We start from the raw sequence: 25,833 nt of genomic DNA, 5'->3' as shown, positions 1-25,833 counted from the left end.
TTATCCCGTATTTTAATAAATAAAACATACATATACATACATACTTCCTTAAAAGCTTTAATGTCTCGCACTACCCTCTCATCCACTGATGAAATTATATTGCACCGGGGGGGGGGGGGGCGGAGGCAGTCAAATATTTGCTGCACATGCATGCGTGGCCAAAAAAACGCGTGAAAGGGGGTGTTTTTCAGTTCGGGACGCATATAGGTATAAACAAACACAGATTTTCAAGGGAAAGGGTGCATGCTTTTGTAAGACTGGTCAATGGTCATAATATCGCGGGGTCAAACGAATAGGCCGGGTATTTTTTTTCCAAAGCTTTTTCTTTTAAGACTAGCCAAACGTGTTTAGGATATGCATTTCCCCCTAGCTTTTTCCCCGGGGTCATATTCTGGCGTTTAGGGGCCAAAATGTGTAAATAAAGGCCGCGAAAAACTTGTTTAGGTTTTTTTTTTGCACACAGAAAAAAAATCGTTTAGGGGGTGTTTGGTCACGCATATGTACAGCAATGACTGCCCCCCCCCCCCCCCCCCCCCCGGTATTAACTTATAGTGCATATAGGCATATTGTTTTATACTAGTATACTTCTCAGAGTATAATATGGAAAATATATGTCTAGATTTCTTTACATATTTTAGTTCGGAAAACGTCAGAATTAAATGTTTGTTTGAATTTAACTACATGATAAGCATATATGCTACAGAATTTTGGTAACATAATAATTAAGCTTACCAAGCAAAAAAAATCGATTGATGGGTATTCTGTGCACTGCACTAAAGTAGGCCGATGTGGAAGCTCGGGTCTATGAGGGCATTTTTCTTTCCAGCGTACCTTTGACTCGACACGTTTGCACAGAGTAGGCCTATGACGTGGAATTAAGGGTGATCTCATCATGATCTCATCTTCTTCGAGCTCCACGGTGGAACCGCTGGAACGATTGCGCAATCATTATTGACATCCCGGTTTAATATTTCGCGGCAAAGGTAGAGATCTGTGATGGGATTAACCCGGGTTATGCATGGTGGGCCCGGATGGTGGGTTATGATGGGATGGGCTAGCTGAGAGCGAGACCGAGGGCAAAGCTAGCTATAAATGCTGCATGCTGCTGCTTGCATGCTCAGATATGCTGCGGCGCGGCGTGGAAGATGATTCGGAATTGTAAAAACTCAAGCAGAGAAGTTCTCCCGACCATTTACCACAGAACTCAGAAGAAATTGACCAGAAATTGACTGACAACGAAAATGGCCTTTACTCTTCTTGGATATACTGTTTCTTGGCCTATGCTCGGTGCACTAGGAGCAATCTATGTCACGTAAGTCGCCTGAATCATGTTAATAAATGGATATCGAGTATAAACATCTGGGATTCTCGGCTAGGTTATGTAATGTTGGTGGTCTAGTGCGATCAGTGGGTGGACAGCAGTGGCGTACCTAGGATTTTCCACAGGGGGGGCAAAATCGGCCGCCAAAAAATTTGACGAGCAAAAAAAAAAAAAAAAAAAAGGTCTTCAATAAAAAAATTTAGGTTCTCGTACCAGAAAATTACGAAGCCCCAAACCGGACATTTTTGACAACCAAAAAAAAAAAATTATCACGTACGTACGTAGTATTATTACGTACGTACGTGATAATTATTACGTACGTACGTGATAATTATTACGTACGTACGCAGTATTATTACGTACGTACGCAGTATTATTACGTACGTACGTTATAATTATTACGTACGTACGCAGTATTATCACGTACGTACGCAGTATTATTACGTACGTACGTGATAATTATTACGTACGTACGCAGTATTATTACGTACGTACGCAGTATTATTACGTACGTACGTAGTATTCTAATTTTCATTGGTCTATGGAATCCGATATTCGCCGAATGTGGCCGACATCGGCACCCCGCATTGGCCCAACCAACGTCAGCTTGCTAGCTGGGACCATGGTTGGACCATAGTCATGCTGGTGATGATCATGACTTTTCATCGATTATAGGGCCTATATAACAGGGACCTGGGAACGATTTTTTCAGTGGGGGTGCTGAAATCTCTCCTCAAAGGTGGGGGGGGGACACAATAATTGAATTTTCCATAATTACACACACACACATATATATATATATACATATATGTGACAGTCACTTCTTAGCTTTCTTCTTATAAAAGAACATAGATATATAATGAGATAAGTCGAGCGCGATCGAAACGCGAGCTATTTTTGGGGGGGAAATTCATGTATTTTGTCCTGAAAAATTGAATATTTTGAGCAATGTTTGAAGATGCGTATGTAACAAATAATAACTGCGAACGTGATCAGTGCGAGCAGATATTTTTTATATACGCTCTGGTCTGATCGAAAGGGAAGTGTTATAAGGAATGTTTGCAGTTACTCATTAAGACGATTCATATATCGCCAATCAAATAATGCGAGCGCGAAGCGCGAGCTGAAAAAATTGACATTCCGACCTAAATACTGGACATTCTAAGCACTTTTTGCAATCATGAACAGGATAAGATGCGAGCGCGAAGCGCGAGCGGAAAAAAAATTGAGATTTCAGACCAAAAAACGAGACATTCTAAGCACTTTTCTAATCAAGAACAGGATAGGTATATAAATGTACAATTGATGCGAGCGCGAAGCGCGAGCGGAATTAAAAATGAGATTTCAGACCTAAAAACAGGACATCTTAAGCACTTTTTTAATCATGAACAGGATAGGTATATAACTATACAATTGATGCGAGCGAAAAGAGCGAGCGGAAACAAAATTGAGATTTCAGACCTATAATTGGGACATTCTATTCATGTTTTGAAAATCAAGAAAATGATGGGTAATTGGATATATTCTTACATTAATAATGTGAGCGCAAAGCGCGAGCAGAAAATTTTTGATATTCTGATCTGAAACTCCACACTGAATGCAATATGGTTTGAACAGATAAAGAGAAATCAGGCGAACATAAGAATAAAGATTTGATCAAAATCCGACAAGGAATATCAAAGTTATTGCATTTTAAAGATTAGCATTATTCCGGTGAAACAGTTTTAAGCATGTCTTCATTAATATTCAGTGAGCAAACTGATGATGTCATATCCCCAATTGTTCTTTTGTATTTTATTATATAAAATTAGGTTTATTTGATATTTTCCCTTCAAGAACCAAAAAACAGTTGAATTGACAACTGATTTAGTCTATTAGATATTCTTTGCTGCAACTTATTTCATTATAAGGGAGACATATCATTCACACTGGTATGAAAAAATTAAACAATTTTGATTCCATGTAATAACACAAGAAACAGGATAGTGGGGATGTGATATCTTCAACCCGCAAGGGCGGAAATCCCAGAGGGGACAGGGGGACGTGTCCCCCCTACCAAAAATAGTAGGGGGACACAATATCAAATGCCCCCCTACTATTTTTGGTCTTTCATGGAGAAAAATACATCACTTCACAATCGAAATAATAGCTTTTGGACTAAATGACCTTACATTTTGGGTGAAAAACTTTTTTTTCTTTTTTTTATGCTTGTCAAATTTTCCATGCAGGCCCTGCATGGTCCCTCTACCTTTGGTAAGAGATTTCCGCACATGTCAACCCACCTATTTAATATTCATGACGACATGCATATCACCATTTTCATAAACTATTGCTAAACTTTAGAATTAAATAACTTAACTATTTGTTATCAGATTTTCATAAAATTGTATTTGATATAAATATTTTCAGCCCGGAGTAGCCCCAAAACAAGCTGCGTATCTGAATAAACATGCGTGCGCGTGTTTAGAGTTAGCCCTTTAGTATCTGGGCGTTGTAAATACTTTGTTTTTATTATAAAAATCAATAATGCGAGCGCGAAGCACGAGCAGAAAATATTTGATATTCCGATTTGAAAAAGGGTGAATTTAAACACTATTTTAAGTACTGTGTCGGAAAATTCTTAAGGGGGTGGGGGTCTACAAAACGTCGTTCATTTTCCTTACATTTCTGTCATTCATCAACTTACCACTAGATTTCCAGGAGGTGTTGCCTATGGAAAATAACACATGCAGCACCCCCACATTTTGGGGTGCTTCACCCCCAGCACCCCCGCTTCCCAGGGCCATGGGGCAGGGCGAAAAAGACTGAAATTTGATTTTTATTGTCTGAATTGTAATTCTTTATACAAAACACGGGCGGTCGGGCTCGCCCACACTTGATTCGACATAAAACCCTCTAAGTTTCAAGTCCAACCACACCCTTGTCCCTCCCTGCTATCGAGTAGTCATGGTAGTGTGTAAACTATAATGGTTATCACGTATCGCGCGCGACTACGTCTGTATCGGCGTGCCGGAGCTTGATTGAGTCGCGTTACATGTTATAGGAGGGATGTTATTGGAATATGTGAAAGACGTTGTATGATTTGCGATTGTCGGATGTGATAATTATGTACATTATAACATATATAAAAAATACAAAGGGAACCTGATTTCGTGGGGGTGCTGCCTATGGAAAATAATACACGCAGCACCCCCAGGAAAAATTTTGGGGGTGCTTCAGCACCCCCAGCATCCCCGCGAGTTCCCAGGTCCCTGCTATATAACCCACAATATTCATATGATAACCATTTCATTTGTTCTCGTCATCAGGCTGTGTTTTCAATTAAACCATTCCTTTCAGAAACTGCTAGAAACACATTGGGGAAAGGACAATTAAAGGCCTATTATGTTAGTGTTTTGGCGAGACAGTTTTTTTCAAAAATGTACCCATGCACACGCGACACTGGGATGAGCCCCTATTATTTTACCACCCTTTTGAAATTGCTTCGTTCTCTGCTTAAATTTGAATATGATATGGTATTAATTGATGTAAATTAAGTGAAGATGTATAGGTGTTTAAAAAAAGAAACACTATTTGAAGAGGCTGGTATTTAAAGGGAAATTCTATGCGGGAACAATCAAAGCAGAAGGCCTATTGTAGGCCCACATAAAAATTTAAAGCCTGCGGGCTTCGCGCTAGCGTGATCAGATTTCAGTAACTACCGGTATTTGAATTCATGTATGACCTTTTGGGAGATAACATTACGTACGTACGTAATAAATACTGCGTACGTACGTGATAATACTGCGTACGTACGTAATAATTATCACGTACGTACGTAATAATACTGCGTACGTACGTAATAATACTGCGTACGTACGTGATAATACTGCGTACGTACGTAATAATTATCACGTACGTACGTAATAATACTGCGTACGTACGTAATAATACTGCGTACGTACGTAATAATTATCACGTACGTACGTAATAATTATCACGTACGTACGTAATAATTATCACGTACGTACGTAATAATACTGCGTACGTACGTGATAATTTTTTTTTTTTTTGGATGTCAAAAATGTCCGGTTCGGGGCTTCGTAGAAAATAATTTGACAAGCAAAAAAAAAAAAAAAGGTCTTCAGGGGGGGCATTAAAGGTCTTCAAGTTCGTCAGGGGGGAGCAAAAAAGGTCTTTTAAGTTTTAAGCTCGTCAGGGGGGGAAGGTATATGTCTTTTGTATGGGTTGTGGCTCGTCAGGGGGGGCAGAGTGCCCCCTCTGCCCCCCCCCCCCCCCCCCCCCCCCGTAGGTACGCTAGTGGTGGACAGGGTCTATAAGTAATACTCCTCGGCCACGGGGTCACTCATTGAATGTACACAAGGTTATGATATAACCTTGTTCTCAGTTGTAGAGTCCTCAGTTGTAGGACCCCGGGCCTTGTGTGGTGAATGAAGTGTGGCAGTGTTTGGCCTATTTTCAAGCTCTTGTTCTTGTGATATTAATGCTTGATATTTTGACATTGTTATTTCAAGAATTTGAAAATTTTGCTATAAAACAGAAATGAAAAAGAAAGTGGCACTATTAGAGTTGATTTGTAAAAAGAAATATCCCACCGCTGCCACCATTATCACATCCTTTCAAGTCTTTTACTTTAGGAATAGGAGAGATATGACTTTGAATTGAGTTGACATTAGTTCCAATCTAAGCAAGCTAATATTAAATGGATTATGGGAACAGCGCATCCAATTTATATCACACACTATCTTTTAATCTTCCTATCCTTGCATTGACAATATAATCAACATTTTGGCTGTTAAAAACATAAGCATGATTCAGATCTAGGGAATTATTATGACCACTGAAATTGATTGCCTTATTTTTCATATATAAATACTATAATCTTAGGTTTTTTAAGATAAATCAATCCTGAATAGAGGCTGGCAGATAAAAGAGGAATGTTATGTCATAAAAGTTGTCTTTTTATGCATGTATGTTGAAGAACTCGTCTGTTTTAATACCATCAGTTTTTGTACAAGTTTGCAACAACAAAAAATTTTCAAAATAATTGTGGAGTTATAATTTGTTGTACATTTGTTATAGGCCTGCAAATACCTCTGCCTACCTCAGGCATTTAAAGGACCAGTCCACCCCAATAAAAAGTTGATTTGAATAAAAAGAAAAAAATCCAACGAGCATAACACTGAAAATTTCATCAAAATCAGATTTAAAATAAGAAAGTTATGACATTTCTAAGTTTTGCTTAATTTCACAAAACAGTTATATTCACATTCTGGTCGGTATGCAAATGAGGGAACTGATGCATGACATCACTCACTCACTTTTTATTTTGTATTTTATTATAAGAAATATGAAATATTCTAATTTTCTCCTCATTGTCCTTTGAAACGAACTCCCTTAACATGTATGTCACATCTCAACCTTAATTGAACCACGGGTTAGATGGATAAGAATTCAGTCCATATATATTGCAAGCATTTACTGGTTTATTGCTCCATACTTATAACTGTCCGATCGCTTACATCGCGCACATGCGGATTGACCTCGGGGTCAATCAGTTCAATTGCATATTATTCATGACATCCCTTTTCCGGCCACCAGAAATAAACTTTATCCACGATAAGATTCGTCCTTTCCACTTCAGTTAATAAACTTCTATTTCCTTCACAGAAATTCCTTTGTCACTGTGTGTTTATCTTTTGAGTAATGTACTGCATGGCCCATAATATTCAAAATCTCTGCCTGCTCTTTTTTTTATTTTTTTTTTTAATACTAACACTGATCAATACTGAATGCTTCAGTAATAATTTCATCAACAGTAAAACACTAACATGATCCTACTAAAAGTAGCATAAACCTTCAAGAACATGTAATTCCAGTCAAATACTTTTTGGTAGAAATTCAACCAATTTGCATCTGTAACTATGTATACAGTGCATGTTCATATGAATTTGGCAATTTGCGCCAAATGACAAAATTTCTAAAGCAAAACAAGTATCACACTCTTCCCTTGGAGCGGAGCGTGAAATGAAACCTCTTTATGATTTCCTCGTATGATTGTTGAGACGCACATACAAATCATCTATTTTCTTACCATGCTGACGGCCATACTTTGCATATTAACTTGCAAAGCTATCAGCGCTGCATTTTTTTTTCCAAGATTTTTTTAAAATCCAAAATGTGATTTCAAATTAATGAAAATGCCTTTTTTCACAAATACCAATTTCAGGAATGGCAAATTCCTCATGCCCATCACAATTAAATTTTAAACCAATTTGACACAATATGCGATGTATGATCAGAGTATGATCAACTCACTTCATATGAATGTTTGAATGACATATCAACTGCATGTGTATAAAGTCTTTCTTAGTTTCTTTATAATTTGAGTTCAAAATATTCATCTCTCCGTTGAATGATGTATAAAGTCTTCTTTATAACTTGAGTTCAAAATATTCATCTCTCTGTTGCATAATGTATAAAGTCTTCTTTATAACTCGAGTTCTCGTTATCATTTAGCATTCACTTCCATTAAATATTCTCTCCTCAGTCCAGTGTTTGTAGCGTTCTCATTTTAGCATTCATTTTCAGCTGATAAATAGGTGCTCACTTGAACTGCAACACATTCTGTCCTAGTCTATAAATCACAATCATCTGCAATGTAGTAGACAATAACTTAATAATAACTCAGCTGATAATCACTCAATTGGCACTTTCCTCTTCTTGCAATTAAATATTAACATGAACAAAATTAATCAAGGGCAGCGCCCGGCAGCAGACAGGCTTTCACCAAAACTTTTTCTTATATTGGGCAGCATACAGGCGTACACCCAAACTTTTCTCATGTTGGGCAGCGTACAGGCATACACCCAAACTTTTCTTATATTGGGCAGCGTACAGGCATACACCCAAAACTTCTCATGTTGGGCAGCGTACAGGCATACACCCAAACTTTTTCTTATATTGGGCAGCGTACAGGCATACACCCAAACTTTTCTCATGTTGGGCAGCGTACAGGCATACACCCAAACTTTTCTTAAATTGGGCAGCGTACAGGCATACACCCAAACTTTTCTCATGTTGGGCAGCGTACAGGCATACACCCAAACTTTTCTCATGTTGGGCAGCGTACAGGCATACACCCAAACTTTTTTCATGTTGGGCAGCGTACAGGCATACACCCAAATTTTTCTCATGTTGGGCAGCGTACATGCATACACCCAAACTTTTCTTATGTTGGGCAGCGTACAGGCATACACCCAAACTTTTCTTATATTGGGCAGCGTACAGGCATACACCCAAACTTTTCTCATGTTGGGCAGCGTACAGGCATACACCCAAACTTTTTCTTATATTGGGCAGCGTACAGGCATACACCCAAACTTTTTTTTATGTTGGGCAGCGTACAGGCATACACCCAAACTTTTCTCATGTTGGGCAGCGTACAGGCATACACCCAAACTTTTTTCATGTTGGGCAGCGTACAGGCATACACCCAAACTTTTCTCATGTTGGGCAGCGTACAGGCATACACCCAAACTTTTCTTATATTGGGCAGCGTACAGGCATACAACCAACTTTTAATTTTCATTGAATATAGGGCAGCGTAAAGGCATACACCCTACATATCTTTGCTAAAGATATTAAATTTTGAAATATGTGTAACACTGATATCTTAAATGAATGAATGTTCACATCACTTCCACTGGATAATTGTTTCCAAAAGATTTATCCAATCACCATGTCATTCCAGCGCATAGTCCGAAAATCGCTTGGGCTTCTGTCGATGCCTCTTTGGTCTGCTAGACACGAGATCTGATGGCTGGTTGGATGATGGTACTTCCGTCGGATGGTTAGTTCCTTCATCTTGGTGTCGATCAATAGTCTCAACACCCCTCTCTGCTGTCAACTGAACACCAAGATCAACGTTAGACTGTGATAGTCCAGTCTCAGCCCTGTGATGATTATACCTTTTCACGTGTGATGCATTTCTGTCACACACCACCCCTTCTGGAGAGAGCGAACAGTCAACATGTTGCCTTGTCTGGATACCATTGTGTATGGTTGTGGTATGAAAGGAGTGTCCATTTTGCTAGCAACCTCTCTTCGCACAAGAACTTCGTCTCCTGGCACAACATCTGAATGTTTAGCACCTCTCCTGGCATCTGCATACAGTTTCATTTTGCCTTTCATCTCAGCATCACGATCTCTCAGTTCCTGTCATTTAGAGATTCGCTTGCTACTGGAAGCTTCGTCCTTATCTTCCGCCCGAAGAGTAGCTCAGCTGGGCTCTTACCAGTTGTACTGTGTGGAGTAGCTCTGTAGGCTGCAACATACACCAACAGGGCCTCCTTCCAGTCCTTGCCTTCTGACGGAGCAATTCTCATTCTCTTCTCTAGGGATTGGTTTTGTCTCTCAACCTCACCGTTCGCTTGAGGCCACTTAGGTGTAACCCTATGGTGGTGTACACCGGTCACTCTCATATAGTCTGCAAAGACTTGCGAAACAAATTGCGGTCCATTGTCTGAGTACAGCGTCTGTGGCAAGCCATGCCTCGCGAATACTTCTGCCAGCGCTGCCAGTCTTTTCTGATGTGGTGGATAGCATTATCACATATTCATAGTATCTACTATATCTTAATCTATGATCACAAGAATGGATTCACCAGATGGTAGAGGTCCTAAAAAGTCTACAGCAACATCTACCCAAGGTCCTGTAGGCAACTGAGTTGTTCTTATTGGCTCTGGCGGGTTGCCTCTGCTCGTGAACTGGCATCCGTGGCAAGTTTTTACAAACTTTTCCGCCTCTCTCGCATCCGGGCCACCACACCTTGGTTCTCAAATTTTGCTTTGTACCAACAATTCCTTAGTATCCTTCATGAGCTAGAGACACTATTCGTGGCCGCAGTGTGCTTGGAATCACTAGTCTGCTTCCTCTCAACACGCACTGCCCAACCACACAAAGCTCATCTTTGATTGGTACATAAGATTTGTGTGAGCACTGATCCCAATGTCCACTCTGGATACAGTTTCTGATTTCTTTGAGTTCTGGGTCATGCTCACATTCTCTTTCTACCTCTCGAGTGGTCACTGCCTCTGGAGTAGACTGCATAACGATGAATCACACAAAACTCAGCTTCTGTCTCCAGCTTCGATGCTGTACTACTATCCTTAGATAATAGTCTTGACAAAGAGTCAGCTATGTTCATCTTCCCTGGTACGTGCATCACCTTATACTTGTATTGTTGCAACCGCAACACCCAGCGCTCAATGCGTGCACCCGGCTTTGACCTTGGTGAGTATATCATGACTTCTAATGGTTTGTGATCCGTCACCAGCTGGAATTCGATTCCAAACAAGTAAGGGTGGAATCTCTCACATGCCCATACCAGTCCTAGGGCCTCTTTTTCTGTTTGTGAGTACCTTCTCTCCACATTCGTCAACGCTTTACTGGCATAAGCGATGATCCTTGGTCCTTCAGCATGAATCTGCACCAGAACAGCTCCCAGACCAACTGGACTTGCATCAGCAATCACTTTCGTCTGTGTCTTGGGATCATAGTATCCTAAAGTCTCTGCACTAACGAGGGCATCCTTCAGAGCACTGAATGCCTTCCGCTGCTCAAGGCCAAATTCGAAGGGCACATCTTTCCTGGTCAACTTTCTCAAAGGATCAGAGAGAGAAGCAAAGTTTGGAATAAACTTTGCACAATAGTTCACAAGTCCCAGGAAGCTTCTCATCTCAGTTTCATTCTGTGGCTCTCTGGCATTTGCAACTGCTTCCACCTTGGCCTTGGCTGGATTCAGACCTTCACTGGTAAGTCTATGCCCCATGAAATCCAACTCTGTGACTCCAAACTTGCATTTCTGGGCATTGACCGTTAGTCCTGCCTCTCCAAACTTAGCTAAGACTGCTCTAAGCCTCACGTCATGCGATCTGGCGTGGACGATAATGTCGTCCGAGATGTTAGCTACACCTGGTATCCCCTGGATGACACGGTTTGTTTCATACTGGTATATCTCTGGTGCTGCATTGATACCAAATAACAGTCTTTTATATCGGTACAGTCCACAGTAGATCACAAACATTGTCACATCCCATGAGTTTGCATCTAACTCTAATTGATGATATCCCCATTTCAAGTCAATCTTTGAGAAGATTTTGCTCGCAGTTAGCTCTTGCAACACTTCTTCCACCGTGGGAATAGGATGTCTTTCCCTTTGTATAGCCTCATTGACTCGCCGCATGCCTATGCATAATCTGATGTCATCATTGGGTTTCGGCACGATGACTGCTGGGCTCACCCACGTAGTAGAGTGCTCGACTGGTTCTATGATATCGAGCTCCATGAGTTCCTTGATTTTGGTTTCTACTTTTCCTCTTAGGCCAAACGGTGTTCTGCGCACAGGTTGGGCAATTGGCTTAACAGTCTCATCTACAGCCAGTCTGACTTGGCGTCCCTTCAGCTTTCTGACCCCATGGAACACCATCAAATTCACTCTTGAGGTCTTCATATGACTGCACCACTGAGTTAACTTGAGCAGACTGCACCCCAATTTGAAGAATTCCAAGTTCTTTCGCAGTACTTTTTTAAAGTAACGGCTCTCCCTCTTCTTCGATGACAGTAAACTCTGCTTCAAGTTTCCTGCTGCCAACTTCTACTAAGGTGGTAAAACAGCCTATGGTGTGCAGAGGTACTTTGGAAGCATAAGGATATAATTTCCTGCTGCATCTCCTTGACGCGCACGCAATTCTCCCACAACAATCTGTCAATGACATTACTGTCACTTCCACTGTCAACTATAACAGGAACCGTCACACCACCAATTATCAAATCAACTTTCTCGTGCTGACTCGTTATATCATACACAGCAAATTGGTAGTTTTTTTTCATCTCTGATTTTGTGTTTACAGTCACAGTCAGCAACAGCCTTATCATTACTCGAAGAGTTACCTTCAACATGACGTACTCGACCCCGACCTTTCTTTGACTTAAGTCCTGAACTAGTACCGGATCTTTCCTTGTCTTCTCTCTTCCCCACTTGGCTTTCTTCTTGCTCTTTGATTTACATTTCTTTGCAAAATGATCGCGACCTCCACATGATTTACATTTCTTGCCTTTAGCTGGACACGAAGCGTCGCTTCCAAAATGACCTAGATTTCCACATCGATAGCACTCATGTCCACTCGCAACATTACGACTGGACTTCCTATGTGACGTCTTCCCAGAGCTGGTAGGGAGCTGGTTCAATTGGCCTCCACCAGACCTTCCATCTAGTTTCATGGACTGAAACTGTGCTTCAACCGCCTCAAACGACTTGGCGATGACCAAAGTCTCTGCTAAAGTAAGAGTCTGCCCCTTCTCCAACAGCTTACGACGTAGATTATTGCTTCTGCAATTCTGTACGACTTGATCTCTGATCTGATTATCCTCATGAGCACCATAATTGCACCCTTGAGCTGCCTTTCTCAGCCTAGTTACCATTTGAGCTACAGTTTCCCTTTCCTGCTGAGAAACTTGTCTGAAAACATGGCGTTGGAATGTAGCATTCGAAGAAATAACAAAATGTGCATTTAGGGCATCAACAGCTGCCTTGTAATCAGCCTTGCCTCCAGTATTGGCCAATGTCTTAAAAATCTCACGTACTGATGCTCCAGCACAGTAAAGATGCAAAGCCCTCCGTCTGGTGAGTTGTGACGCCGGTGTATCGTCCTCCTCAAACAGCCCGAGACTGTCGGTGTAGGCATCAAACTCTTCATACCACGCAGTCCACCGCGCACTCACAACACTTGCGTCTCCATCCGTATCGAACACATTTACCCTTTTGACACCAGACATTTCAATTCCTCCTGAAGCCATGTTCCTTGCTCAAAAGTCCAAAAATATACTAAACATGCTTGTCGCCAGTGTCACATCTCAACCTTAATTAAACCACGGGTTAGATGGATAAGAATTCAGTCCATATATATTGCAAGCATTTACTGGTTTATTGCTCCATACTTATAACTGTCCGATCGCTTACATCGCGCACATGTATGCGGATTGACCTCAGGGTCAACCAGTTCATTTGCATATTATTCATGACATCGTAGAATTACCATTGTTTAAAATTATATGGTTCAGTCAAGTTTGTCCTTATTGTCAATTTTGTAAAAATTGAAATATTGTGTAATTCAAACAATAAAAACAAAAGAGATAGTGAGTGAGGGATATCATCAATTCTCTCATTTGCATGTGACTAAATTGCGCATATAACTATTTTGTGAAAAATAAGCGAAACTTCAAAATGTCATTACTTTCTTACTTTACATCTGATTTTGATGAAATTTTCAGCATTATGCTTGTGTGATTTTTCTCTTTTCATTCAAATCAAAATTTTTATGAGGTAGACTTTAGCTTTAAAGGTCAAGTCCACCTCAGAGAAATGTTAATTTGAATCAATATAGAAAAAATCAGACAAGCATAATGCTGAAAATTTCCTCAAAATTGGATGTAAAATAAAAAAGTTATGACTGTTAAAATTTCACTTATCTTTCACAAAATAGTGATATGCACAATTCAGTGACATGTGAATGAGACAGTCGATGATGTACTTCACTCTATTTCTTTTGCTATTTATTGTTTGAATTATACAATTTTTTTTTTTTTACATATTTCACAAGAAGGACCAACTTGACTGAACCATATAGTATAAAACATGCATGCATATAACTGTTTTTGTGAAATTAAGCAAAACTTTAAAATGTCATTTCTTTGTTATTTTTCATCCGATTTTGATGAAATTTTCAGTGTTGTGCTTGTTGGATTTTTTCTCTTTTTATTCAAATCAACTTTTTGTTTGGGTGGACTTGTCATCTTGCAGTAACCAGAGAACTGTTTTAGGGATCAATTTCAAACTTGGCTTATACGAGAAAGATGATGATTTGAATACATTTAGGAGTCATGAGGTCAAAGTCAAAAGTCACAGAGATGATACATACATCAATTGTCATCTTGTTCTCAATTTCTCTCAATGTCAAATTGTTATTGGGATCAATTTGGTTCATGTGGATGTATGCATAAATTACGTGAGGGGTAAAAATAATGTGCATTAAAGTCTAATTTTGTCTTTGAGGCTGCACAGCCCTCTGAAGATTACAGCAGATGATGATGATGAAAATATAAGATTTTGTTTAATGAGGTCAAAATTCATTTCACAGAGGTCATTTTACTTTTCTCATGATTTATGAAGAACCAATTTAACCACCAAGTTCCAACCCTGGTTCATTACAACATGTTTTTGCATATACATGCATATGAATGAGGATGAGCTGATTTGATTTTGGGGGCACAAGGTAAAAGGTCATACTGGTGGATCTGGTGGATCCAGGGGGTACAGCCGGCTCGTGCCCCCCCCCCCCCTCTTTTAGAGGAACAATTAAAATCTGTAATGTAAAAATGACGTTAAAACAGAAGTGTGCCCCTCCCCTCCTTTTTTGGGGGCTTGTCAAATTTTTTTCATGGACAAAATCCCCTTAATATTTTGTCAAAACCCTTTTTTTTTGTCTTGTCAAATTTTTCCTTGGGGAAAATGTGCCCCCCCCCCTTTGAAAAATCCTGGATCCACCCCTGGTCATATCTAGGTCATTATTCAACGTTTTTTGTGTGTTTTTCAAATACTGTAATTACAGTTTTAATGTGGAAAATGCACAGCCATAAATTTTGCTTGCTTGCAATCAACAATCCATCTAGTTAACATGAATTTTGAACTTGTATCATGGAGCAGATTTTTCACTACTTTCTCATTTTATCAAAAGGCATCAAGTTTGGCAGTTGACATATTTCAAGCGGAAAGGAATCAAGGGGCCTACACCACTTCCATTTCTTGGAAATTCTCTTGATTTATTTGAAGTAAGTAAGAATAACAGAATCTACATAATACTGACAGAATGCTAATATTTCTTTTATAATTTGTTTAATTTGATAGTCTGAAGATCATTAAGTTACACATAAATGAAAAATTAAATTAAAAGTTTTAAAACTGAAGTTTATAAAATCTACAGTATTTAAATTTAGAATATAAAATGGCAGCCAACCGTTTAGCAAGATACCATCTTAAATTTTACCAGAACATTGTTCAGATTGGTATTTTTTTTATGATAGATTAACATAGAAAATTTAACAACTGGTCAACATATATTTTTATATGAAGAGTCTGTTGCACTATAATTTTTTAATGCAAAAAGTAACTTGCATTTATCCTAACAATTTGGATCGTAACCACAGCCATCAATGTTGATGTGTACCTTGTCCGTAACACAATATACAGAGGCGTTGCCCGAAAAGTATATGTTGTGTTGTGATGTGTAGAGTGACTAAAGAAATGATTATAGTTAACATCGAAATAAAGTAATATTGCAAAATAATTTCTCACAAAGTACAAATAATTTAATGCTCGATTTTGATGCAGAGATAGATCTACAAAATTTGTAACTTTTGTGATGTAGCCTTATTTTAATGAATTTACAGTCTATTCTCTTTGCAAGACTGTATGGGTGATTATTCAAGAAATGATGCAGGTAATTTGTACATGTGTGAAGAATTAAAGCAAGCCAGGCATAACTGCAATTTCTTTGATTCTGTCACAGGGCTTACATTGGAAACTTATAGAAAATATTAAGAAGTATGGAAAGGTCTATGGGTAAGTAGTTTTATTTCCTTTTAGAATTAAGAATTTGCTAGAATAAAGATCTATTATAACCAGAAACAGATATATATTTTCATTACACAGCAGTATACAATTCTGATATAAAAATACAATTACATGATTACTTTGGATGAGTTTAAATTGGTATGTTGCTCACAGCTTTCTAACCATTGGAAGACGGTATAGCAAATGAAAGAACACAACCAAAATTAATGCCATCAAATCCATCACAAGTGTTGTATTTCTTGTAGTATAGTGTATTATGTGATAATGTTACAAGTATTTAAGATGGATCAAAAGTCTATTTCTTTATAGAGAATTTAATTATCAAATTTGTCTATTATTACATATTCCCTTTCATTTTATACAAAAGTCCCAATCAGCTTTACTGTTTCCCTTTATAAGCACTAATATTAAAATTGAAACCATGAAGAAAGATGTAATTCTCGACTGTCTAATTTTCAGATATATATAAAGCTTTTTGGTAAAACTCATATTTATTTGAAAAAATGTTTAGCTCTGTTCTCTGATAATACTAATGTTTGATTTGTTATTTTTTAAATTTACAGCATGTACATGTTTGGATCGCCTGCATTGTTTATTAGTGACCTTGACATGATAAAGGATATCACAGTAAAGAACTTCAGCAAGTTCATGAACCACAAGGTGAAAAGAGATCTATTCTTCTTAAAAACAAATCCTAAGAAATGTAATGGTTTCAAGACAGACATTTACTTTGTGAGCATGCATACAATTCTTTTAAAATCTTATCCCGACTGAAGAATTCACATCAAATATAAAACACAAAATTTGTATGAGATACTTTAGATAGGTTACAATCAGATAATTCGGATACAAATTTTCCAGCACAGAAGTGCAAAGGGACTACTTTTTTTAGGTAAAATTTAACACCTCTCCATACACAAAACTCTTTGTAGACACACACAGGTTTAATAACAAAGTGGGATATAGGCCTATAGTTACTTGCCAAGTTTTTATCACCTGATTCCAATCAGGCACCAAAAGTCCAGTTGAAATAAAAACATTAGAAATATTCATGGGTTTACTGATAAATGATATTGTTTCATCTATCTTGTTAATTTTGTGCTCCATCTGCACCAATTCCTCTTCTCTCCTATTTTTCTTTCATAATTTATATAACTGTCCCATATTTTTGAAAGTCAAGAATTCTATTTTTTTATATTTTTAATGGTTAGTATTATCCAAACAACATATTTCAATTGTCATTGTATTGAAATTGCAGTGTGATAAATCATCATTTATGTAAAGCAATGAATTAAATCTTTAAATGGTTATTTTTCAAATTCAAACAGCAATTTGTGTTGAAATCTCGACCATTTGACAAGGCAGTATCAGCACTAAGGGACCAGCATTGGAAAGATGTTAGGAATGTCATGACACCAACCTTCAGTGCTGTCAAAATGAAACAGGTATCTATGTCATTACCATGGAAACTATCTGTCATCGTAAATCTTTTTTTGGCTGCTGTAGAAATTGATTTCATAACATTGTGCATCCTCTCATATTGGTGATCATGTTTTATATCAAAGGGATGACATTATATTATTGCAATACACAAATTGCATCAATGTATAGATAAATATTGCGTAGTAAAATTAGTGAGAAATACATTTCATTTCGTTAAAGCAATGTATCTTATAAGTTATAACCTCAGACTTGATAATGAAATAGACAAGCTTTTAATTTATGTGATCTTATCAGTGTTATGCAGTCAAAAAGGTCGTAGATTAAATTAGGACGTAGGTTGCTTGAAGAGGAAATTGCATGTTTCCTGGTGAAGAGGAAAAAGCATTTATCATTATATACTATTAGCATGCATTGGATTTACTTCCTGTATTTTGCACACTAATTTAAAAATTTTATTTAATTTCAGCTGTCAGGTTTGCTCAATGAATCTATTGATACTTTGGTGAAAAACTTTGGAGAAATTCAGAAGAAGGATGGCAAGGTGAAAGTCTTCAGGTAAATTTCATCTTTAATAAGAACTACTTGAAATAGCTCTAGGTCTTGTTGCAGAAAGAATTTAATTTATTTTCACATCTTCAAATAACCCTTAGTTTGTACATCCCTGATGATGATGATAATGATGACTGACAACAATAAAAGTTACCCCTGTGGTATTTTATGTCAGTGAAAAATATCATGTCAATAATATGGCTTCTTAAAAAAATGAGGAGTTGAATTGGTATTTGTAATAAAAATTTGGGGAGCTCTTCTGAGGTGGAATTAAATGACCAATCCTAATCTTTTCTCAATGTTGAGATTTTTTTAAATGTAAATGTTAGGATTGTTTCGATTGGTGACCTGTAGTTGCTCAGCTGCATGCATTAATCATAAAGCTTCAAAATGAGTCATGATTCTGTTGTAGCACCAAGCAGTCTTTTGACAACTATTGACATTCTTATTAATATCATGTTGATCAATGTTTCACTTTCTAATTTTTTCTTGAATTCCCTTTTCTCTCTGCCCCCTTTTTTTAGTTTATGTGAAGCATTCACGATGGATGGAATTGCTAAATGTGCTTTTGGACTACAGGTAGATTCACAGAACAACCCAAGTGATCCATTCGTCACTAATGCAAGGGAGTTGATGAAGAAAAGAATTTCATTGAAAGTAATGGTTGCTGGTGAGTTGATTCAACAAGAATTCGACATGTCAAGATAAAAAAAAAGCTTAATTGGTTTTGATTTGTCCATATGAGTCTGCTTTTCACCTTTAGAGTAGACTACTGTAAATGTTTGTATTACAGAGCAATGATTCTGATATTTAAAAATTTGTACCAAAGCATATCATGTATGTACTTGACTAAATGAATTATGGCATGATTGCCTGACTTTGGCCAAAAATCACCTAATGTATATAAAAACCATACAAATTAAAAGAATATAATTTCCTGATTCCTACATATCTTGAGATTACCAGTATGGGGACATCTCCATGATCAGACCAGCTATCAGAAAGATATCAAGAACACCCCCCCCCCCCCTTGCTTACACCGTAGGTCTCAGAAGAATTGCTTAGGTTCCAAAAGGTGATGAAGAAATGTGACTTAACTCCTAATATCACATAATCATATAAAACTATTGCAACTTTGTTTTTAGATCAAAGTGTCAAATTAATTGATCATGATGAAAAAGCGAACTAAATAAATTGGTGACCAAGTCCAAAATTTAACGTTCTTTTGCTGATTTAATAAATGATGTGAAATTATGCTGAACACTGATTGGTTAATTATAAAGATGAGCTCTGATTGATTTGATTGGTGCAGATAGATGCAAAATATGAACAAAGTGTTGTTTTGAATAATGATAAAATGCTTAGAAAATATGGCAGGTTACTACAAACTTATTATTATTCAAGCTAGACTTGTTTTTCATCAAATATACACAAATTGAAATATTCTATATTTTATATACTGAAATGTAAATGAAATAGTGAGTGACATCAACCACTCTCTCACTTGCATATCCCCTGTTTCTTGAATTAAGGGAAACTATAGAAATGTCATATCTTTCTAATATTGCTTCTGATTTTAGTGAAATTTTAAGTTTTATGCTGGTTTGATATTTCTCTTATTTGAATGAAGTTTTCCCTGTTTTTGTTTGTGGGGGAGGAGGTAAAGTTGACCTTTGATTTGCTAAAGAACAGAAATATGTATAATTTCCAACAGTAGAATTGAGTGTTCTAAATATTGATGAAGATGTAATTATGCACATTAAACTTTGTTTCTTTTATCAGGAACTTTCCCTAACATTGGCAAAATAATGGAATATTTCAGAGTTAGTATGCTGTCAGCTGAAATTCAGAAGTTTTTCATCACTGTAATTGATCAAACTATTGCGGCTCGCAGGGAAAATCCAAGCTCAAAGGTACACTATGGAAAGATCTGCCAGTAACTTTGGTAGAATCTGAAAAAGGTGTTATTTGTTAGAGTTTAATTTATAGTGAGAATTGATACTTATACAAAAATACAACAAGATATCAAAATTTCCTGAAACCTGGGCTATAGTGGAGTACCAGATGATTTTGTGTTAAGACCATATTTAATCTGTTTCAGATTACTGTCCTCATTGCTACCAAATATGAATTGAGCATTACATCAGTTGTGTGTGTTAACTCTGCTGGATTTGGATTAATTTTTTAGCATGATATTTTTATAAGATTCCTGAATGTATTTCTAAATCGAACGTGATGATCTACTTGTTCATTTGTCCATTCATGCTAGAAACATGTATAGACAATGTGGTGTAGTCAGATTCTTATCAGGGAAGAAGGGGCTGGGGTCTGGATCAATAATGTGTAATTACTACCCTGATGGGTACAAGACTAAAAGCATTGAAAGGAAGTAGTGAAATGACAAAGAAGAGTAGAAGAAGAAAGTTAAATGGGTCTTGGTATTATGACCTAAATCCTGAGACTTTGGTAGTCTGCATTATGACAAGTGTTCAGGTAAATTGTGTTTATCACAGGATGATAGTGTGAAGGGTGTAAATGTTGAGAAAATAGCAATGTCTGACATTCATACTTTATGATGAAACAATTTGAAGAACTTGTACAGGTGTTCAGAATCAACAACAATTGTTCATTTCTGGTTTTACCAAATCAAGAAAAAAAAGTTAGGAAATATTTTGAGCTGTTCCCGTATCCCTCAAAAAATAACTTAAAATGGGTCTGAAACTGAACCTATGCCCAAGTTTTACATACCATCTTTACAAATATTCGCTTCATTCACAAAGCATTTATTTACTCTTGAAAACTGCCTACATCACCACCACTTCCTTATATCCTGTTCTCTCAGATGAAGGACTTTCTTCAGATTCTAGTGAATGCAGAGCAGGGTTACAAATCAGAGAATGAGATAAAAGAAGAGAAATTGCAAGAGAAGAAAGCAGAAGATGATATCCATGCTTCAGTTGATGAACAGGAAAATGAAAGCTACTTCAAGAAGAGCAAGAAGACAACTCTAACGAGGGATGAGATATATGGTCAGGTATATATATCTATGTAATCATATTCTTTCTCGATTGACTTAGTTCGATATATCTCAAAGTAGTCTTTATTTATTGTCAGCTATGTTTAAAGACACCTTTTTTTCTTTTAAAACTTTTATGATACCTTAATTTGTGAGTCTTCTACAGGCTGAATTGGTTAATACAGGATATCCTAACAAAGATTTGTTGTCCTTTTACCTCATCACAAGAAATGTCAATATATTTGGAGATTATAAAGGCAATATTTTTATGGGTAACTTCATTCCTGCCTATAAAAGGTTTTATTTTGTTTAGCTTAATTTTCACACACAAAACAACTTTCTTCATGATGTCTTAAATATTTTAAGCAGTTTTATTATTAAAAAATGATAGGTTTGTTTGCAAGCATATAGCTTGCTGCTTTAAGTTTGTTCACCAAAAATGAAGTAAAATATTGACCTTGTCCATTTTGAAGTTTTAAGTCTTATCAAAGTGATTTCTTTTAAAGAGGAAAATCATACCACTTGAAATTTTCCCCAGAAGGCATAACAATTGCTGTTATTATGTCAAGTTTAATGTACTTGAAAGATTGATTCCATTGAATGCAAGTCATTTATAGTTAAAGGTTTTTTTCTCTCTCACCAATGATATGCCTTTGTCTTTTTTTATGTTGTCATGAATGAGTTGACCTGCCAGATAAACTGATTTTAATTTTTGTGGCTTTTTATATATAGTAATTTAGAATATTGTCTGATTTGGATCTGCCCATTTAATTGCAAAGTCAAAGAATTTGAACTTGCCTCTTTCCCTCTACTAGGCTATGATATTCTTTTTGGCTGGTTATGAAACCATCAATGTTACTCTGGGATTCTTGGCATATGCCATGGCTGCAAATCCTGATGTTCAAGAAAAACTCATTGAAGAAATTGACAGTCTGACCCCAACTAGAGATGATGTTAGCTATACATCCATTGCAAAGATGCCTTACCTGGACAATGTTGTCTGTGAGACTCTTCGACTCTACCCTGCTGCTGTTGTGTGAGTATTAAGTATTAAATTAATATAGTATAGAAGTATAAGTGTATCTTGTGGATAGCTGCCTTAATATATGTCATTGGATGTGTAGATACAAAAGGAAAGTCATTGTAAGTTTGCAGAATACTTTTAGACCCTTCTTAAATGATTTCAAACAAAATGAGTCCCAAAATGCACCCATGTGAAACACCTTGAATAAAAAAGTGAAGTTACTCATTCAAGTCAGTTTTCAAAGTAATGCAATGATTATTAGCGAATTGCAAGTTCATGACAATTTTTCATGTGATAGTTTATTAATTTTGTACCATTTTTTTTTTTACAGAATTGAACGAGAGTGCAACGAGACACATGTGTGCAACGGTATCACTATTCCAAAGGGGGTTCAAGTCATTTTCCCTTCCTTTGCTATCCATCGTGACCCTGCAATCTGGCCTGAACCAGACAAGTTCAACCCCGATAGGTAACTTTTCAACTATGTGTGCTCTTAAGAAAAATCTGTCTCTCACGCATGTATCACAGCCTATCCCCATAAATATAAACAATGCCTGAGATCACTTGCCGAGTCACAGAAAATCTCTCTTAGCTGGTCTTTGAACTTGGTAGCTCTGACTCTCAGATCCAACTCAAATTTCATGATCAATTTTCTGAGAAATTTAATAAATATTGATGCATTCCTTTAATAGTTTTTGGAGGAAACTGATCATATTTTATAAAATTGTAAGATTCAAGATCATTCTGGTTTACTGTAATTATATCAGTTGGTTTTGACACTCTTTCCTCTGATGATAAAGAAATCTCACATGCAAGCTTAGTGTCATAAAACAACTTTTTACTTCTAAACAAGACCCACATTTTCTTCATCGAAAGATTTACTAAGGAGAATCGTGAAGGGCGCCACCCATTGGCCTGGTTACCATTTGGTTTTGGTCCGAGGAATTGCATCGGGATGAGGTTTGCCTTGATGGAAATGAAGATGGCCATCATTCGTCTTCTTCAGAAGTACCGCTTTGAAACCTGCCCAGAAACTCCGGTAAGTTTAATTTTCCTTTCTTGGTTTAGTTCTAGTTTATATTAGATTGAATTTTGTGAGGAATCATCTGGAAATGATTGGAAGTTGTTGATTAAAATGCACTTAAGAATTTGTATATGATGTAAGATCTTGGAACCATCATGACTGATTTAAATTCATTAACTTGATTCTATGCATGATGCTATGATATTCGTCAAAGAAATTTTATTACTCACAATGATAACCTATTTATTCCACAACTTTACAATACATTGTTACAAAGACCTTTGCACCAAATACTAATGCAATATTTTTATTATTGTATTTAATTGATTGTTAGTATAATTATGTGAAGTATGTTTTCCTCTGTATTGCTTGCTATGTTCGATATATGTCTCTCACTTTTTAGGCTGGCCGTCTATGGACGTGTGTAATTTTTAATATGAAGAAAAGAAATAAATGAATTAAACTCTGGAAAAAATAGTTACCATAGTAACTGGTTAGAAAAGTGATTTTTAGCCAAAACAGAACCGAGACTTAAATACAAATTCCATGTAGTGATGCAATAAAATGAACAGAAATCTGTATTTCTTGTTAATGCCATATATGTATTTTTTTGTTTTTGAAATAAATAAATTAACCATGAATGTATAATTTACCATTGTATTTTATGAAAAGTCACTTGTGCCTTCTGATGTCACTGCATACTTTAAATAAAGATCTTGTTGTCAATACTTGATTGGCCGTAATCAATAATGAATTGTATTTATGTTTCCTCTTCTCATCATCATTTCCTGGTCAGGTTCCCCCTAAATTTGCCAAGATGAGCCTCAAACCTGATGATGACATGTATCTACGTATCGTGGAGAGAAGCTAGACAAAAATAGAAGGCGACGGCAAAGTGGTGATTTAAATTTTCAGCATATAACCCTATGCAAATTTACATTTTCAGCATTTCAATTTGAACATTATTTTTTAATAATCGAGGGAAGCTGGATGAAGAAATAAAACCACAAAAGGTTAATGGTCGCATTGCTTTTTGGATTGTACTGATCTGGTCAAAATATATTTGATGTTTATAATCCAACATAGATTGTACTTTGCAATGTACTGGACTCAGAGGAGTAACAGTTTTTAATCAGTTTTGCCAACAAATTTAATGAAATAAATTTTTGCAATTATGGAAATAAGATTTGATTGCCATTTTTGTTGTCATTTCTACCAATGTGACTTGTGGTACAGTGAATCATTATTTCAGTCATCAAATTAGACATTTGCCATATGAATTTCATGCATTGTAATTCACCACTACTTGTATATATTTCTACTTGTTTAGCTACATTGAATGAGGAGACCAAATCTGCATTTAATTGGTTGAATTGCATGTTTATTTAGTTACTGATGTATTCAAAATACTTTTCTTAATTTTAATGACATTTTCTAATTTTATATCAGACCAGTGTTATTGTGTGCTTATTGATGTTTTGTAGTTATTATTACATTCATTAGGATTCAAGTAGTGTATGCTCATAGAAGTATTATTTTGTAGCTTAAAGTTTTAATCCTCCTGTCATGTTATTTATCACAAATCCAAAAGAAAGTCTAGCTTCTCAAGATGTATAATTTTATCATTTGATGTTTTTGTTATACATTCCTCTATATGACACTTCATCTTAAAAAAAAGACATTGTGGATTGCAGCAGCACATTAATTCTCAAGTAATACAATATTCAGTTGTTTTTTACAACACCCCTGAACTTAATAGTTTAAGGTGACGAAAACGATAGAGAATAATATAATACAGTTATATCGTAGAAAGATAGAAATGGAGACTGCAATTGCCATACTTGTGTGGCATAATGTGTGCTAATAATGCAGTGCATTTGCATGCTCATAATACTACAAACAATTTGCGAGATGGTATTGTTGTCACTTACGTTTCTTTTTTCATTCCTTTGATGGTGCTATTGTTAAGATAATGTAAAGATATAAAATTGATTAGCAAGGAAAAGGTCCAACTTGGAACATATAATAAAATTAGATAATGTACAATACACAGTGAAATGTTACTTTAATGTCTTGGTAATTGTAACAGGGTACTATGAACACAAAACCAATTAACTGATTGTATAGCTGATTTATAAGATTGATTGTATTTACCATTTTGTTCAATCACTTTTACAAATCTTATTGCATTGTGTTTAATATGGTATTGAGATGTTTACCAGTATTTACTTTTGTGAATGAAACAAATTTCTGATTTGGATTAATAAAGAGGAACTTTGTCATTCGCAAAGCTGTGTGTTGAGGGGCCCCAGGAGGAAACAAAAGGGTTAAAATTATTCATTATGCTCTCACCTCCCACTAGAAACATTGTTAACTTGGCTTTATCTACATCAATGTAGATCTATGGTTTGTGTATGAGCGAAAATATGCCATTAATTGAAACAAAGGTTTCTATGTGAAGAAGAATTTTTTAATCTAAGCATGTTTTTCACCCCCACGTAAGAGTGGGATTCGTTATATCAACCAATGAAGTTTAATTTCAATTTACTCAAAGCTCTAATCATATACAGTTAGAAGAAATGTCATCCATGCAAACATATAAGTAATTTTAATGTTACAATCAAAGTTCAGGTTTCTTCATGTCTTGGTTCCAAATATCATATGTGCTTTATAAATAGGTTATAACAGTTGTGATTGTATGACTTTTTGAAAATAAGAACTGTAAAGGAGAAAAGTATTTCATTAATAAAATGAAGAAAAATCA

The 25,833-nt window shown here is 36.4% G+C and overlaps 1 protein-coding gene across 1 annotated transcript; it reads left to right on the top strand.

The window, feature by feature from the left end:
• The first annotated feature begins 15,119 nt into the window (after positions 1-15,119).
• On the top strand, positions 15,120-25,833 carry LOC135154702 (cytochrome P450 3A9-like). The gene is made up of 12 exons (XM_064101902.1): positions 15,120-15,211; positions 15,949-16,001; positions 16,577-16,673; positions 17,342-17,458; positions 17,923-18,011; positions 18,530-18,675; positions 19,788-19,918; positions 20,848-21,039; positions 21,837-22,057; positions 22,377-22,514; positions 22,922-23,084; positions 23,866-25,833. Exons 3-12 carry the CDS (start codon positions 16,578-16,580, stop codon positions 23,938-23,940), a joined length of 1,368 nt encoding a protein of 455 aa, XP_063957972.1. The 5' UTR covers positions 15,120-15,211; positions 15,949-16,001; position 16,577; the 3' UTR covers positions 23,941-25,833.

The sequence above is a fragment of the Lytechinus pictus genome, chromosome 7 (genome assembly GCF_037042905.1).
Source record: "Lytechinus pictus isolate F3 Inbred chromosome 7, Lp3.0, whole genome shotgun sequence".
NCBI lineage: Eukaryota > Metazoa > Echinodermata > Echinoidea > Temnopleuroida > Toxopneustidae > Lytechinus > Lytechinus pictus.
The sequence above is the reverse complement of the archived record's forward strand: the minus strand, read 5'-3'. Positions and strand labels throughout refer to the sequence as shown.

What these genes read in the sequence shown, in the direction of transcription:
- LOC135154702 (XM_064101902.1), top strand. Translation starts at nt 16,578, where the DNA reads ATGTACATGTTTGGATCGCCTGCATTGTTTATTAGTGACCTTGACATG. An exon ending in CTCTACCCTGCTGCTGTTGT is followed by an intron (nt 22,058 to 22,376) that starts GTGAGTATTAAG and finishes TTTTTTTTACAG; the next exon opens with AATTGAACGAGAGTGCAACG. An exon ending in AAACCTGCCCAGAAACTCCG is followed by an intron (nt 23,085 to 23,865) that starts GTAAGTTTAATT and finishes TTTCCTGGTCAG; the next exon opens with GTTCCCCCTAAATTTGCCAA.